We start from the raw sequence: 2,182 nt of genomic DNA, 5'->3' as shown, positions 1-2,182 counted from the left end.
TCTATCCGAAGGATTGTAGATTTATACTGAAAATTTCAGCATGAGCAATAGATTTGAAAATAGGCGTAAAATGAAAATGAATTGATGGATTAGATTGTTTTGGGGTTTGCCAGCTTGGTTCATTATGGACGGGTCGGTTATGACTTATGTGGGTGGGTTAAAAATTCTTGTGGACCAATAAATTAATGCCACTTATTTAATTATTTGACCTACTAATGCCATGCCATAATTCTGTCAAAAGAGGGCATTTTCAAACCTAAAAAAAAGTCAAGGGTAAATCACGCTTTAGTTGTTACCTTACCTTCTTGATCAAACGCCATTGACATTGTCTTCTATTAAAGATGGTATTACATAGTAAGCTGAGGGTCATTATGTAAATAATAGAAGTTAGATGATTAGATAGAAAATAGTTAGTTAAAGTAGTTACGAAAGATTCTTTCCTTTCCTATTATATATGTACTGATCTTGTTCAGTTATGGGTTAATGAAGTTTACTTTGAAATTTAATACTTCTGAATTCCTTTCTCTCTGTAACTGAGAATATTCCAGAAGCTATCTTCTCCATAATAGCTAACATGGTATTAGAGCATTGATCGATCTTCACAGTAAATGGTTGATCAAACCACTAATTCAACTACACAAGTACCAGGCGAAGCTATGGCGACTGTCGATAATGAGTTGCCAGAAAAGTTAAGCCACAATCATCCTCTTTTTCTACACACCATTGACAATTCTGGTGTACTGTTCAGTTCAATTCAATTGACTGGAGCCGATAATTTTTTTATATGGAGTCGAGCATTGAAGATTGCAATTCTAGGTCGTAATAAGCTGGGGTTCATCGATGGTTCATGCAAAAAGGAGGCATATGGTCCAAATCTGGTGAATTTATGGGAACGCTGCAACACAATTGTATTGTCATGGATCATGAACTGTGTTTCAAAAGAATTACTTGGAGTTATTGTCTACTCCACAAATGATGCATCTGTATGGAAGGATCTGGCTGAACGATATGATAAAGTCGATGGATCTCACATCTTTTAACTGCACAAGGAGATTGCTACTGTCAGTCAAGGTACTAGTACAATCTCAGCATATTTCTCTAGATTGTGTGAAATGTGGGTAAAATATGATAGCCTAACTCTTGTGCCAAGTTGTGAGTGTGTAAATTCAAAAGAGTTTGTGAAATTTGTGCATAATCAAAAGCTACTTCAGTTCCTCATGGGTTTGAATGACTCATATGAACAAGCTAGGGGACAGATCCTAATGATGGTACCTCTACCTTCCTTGAACAAGACCTATTCACTTTTAATTGAGAGAGAAAGTCAGAGAACCATTTCTCAAACCTCCAGTAGTGCTAATTGTTCTGAGTTGAGTGCACACTACTAGGAACAATACTTTTGTTATGGTACCTAGACCAAGGCCTTACGCTAGTTCTAGCTATGATCCCAATGCATTATGTGACTACTGCAAAAGAACAGGCCACACCCAAGCAATTTGCTATCAACTTTATAGTTATCCCCCAGGATTTGAAAGAAGGAAGAAAAGTCCTAATAATACTTATCAGGGGAGAGGAAGTCCTAATAATAAGTATCAGGGGAGAAAAAGGCCTAATAATGATAGGAGGCAAAATTATGTTGCTCACAATGCAGTTAGTGATGGTGATATAGATGTTAACAGAGGTGTGAATCCAAGGAATCAGGGATATAGAAGAGGTTCTAAAAACACTAAACAGGTTGACTATCACAAAGGTATGACTGTGTTACATGAACAGATAATCAAATCCTACAAAATGCTTGGTCAGACTAATATACAGGGGGGCTCTGAAGCAGCAACATCCAGATCACATTTCAGTGCCAACATAGCTCAGGATAATTACTCCTCATCAGGTAATGAAACTGCTCTCACTGTAAGTCCAACCCATACTGGTTGGATCATAGATTCTAGTGCAACCAATCATATGACCCCAAACTCATATATTCTTACTCATAAACATCAACTTCCTAGTGATAGACCTAGAAGTGTTTAATTGCCCAATGGTAAAACAACTCAAATAACACATATAGGTTCCTGTAATGTAACTCCTCAGGACATGCTAAGAAATGTTCTTCTTGTTCCCGACTTTAAATTCAACTTACTATCAGTCTCACAAATTACTAAGGATCTTAAATGTGCAGTATGCTTCT

At 36.8% G+C, this 2,182-nt stretch overlaps 1 protein-coding gene across 1 annotated transcript; it reads left to right on the top strand.

Annotated features, from left to right (window-relative positions):
- Window positions 1-608: 608 nt before the first annotated feature.
- On the top strand, window positions 609-1,040 carry LOC125819126 (uncharacterized). Its single transcript, XM_049498645.1, has one exon. The coding sequence runs from the start codon at window positions 609-611 to the stop codon at window positions 1,038-1,040; it is 432 nt and encodes a 143-aa protein (XP_049354602.1).
- Window positions 1,041-2,182: the final 1,142 nt, after the last annotated feature.

Source organism: Solanum verrucosum, unplaced genomic scaffold, assembly GCF_900185275.1.
Source record: "Solanum verrucosum unplaced genomic scaffold, falcon-dt-bn FXZP01000267.1, whole genome shotgun sequence".
Lineage (NCBI taxonomy): Eukaryota > Viridiplantae > Streptophyta > Magnoliopsida > Solanales > Solanaceae > Solanum > Solanum verrucosum.
The sequence above is the reverse complement of the archived record's forward strand: the minus strand, read 5'-3'. Positions and strand labels throughout refer to the sequence as shown.

What these genes read in the sequence shown, in the direction of transcription:
- LOC125819126 (XM_049498645.1), top strand. Translation starts at nt 609, where the DNA reads ATGGTTGATCAAACCACTAATTCAACTACACAAGTACCAGGCGAAGCT.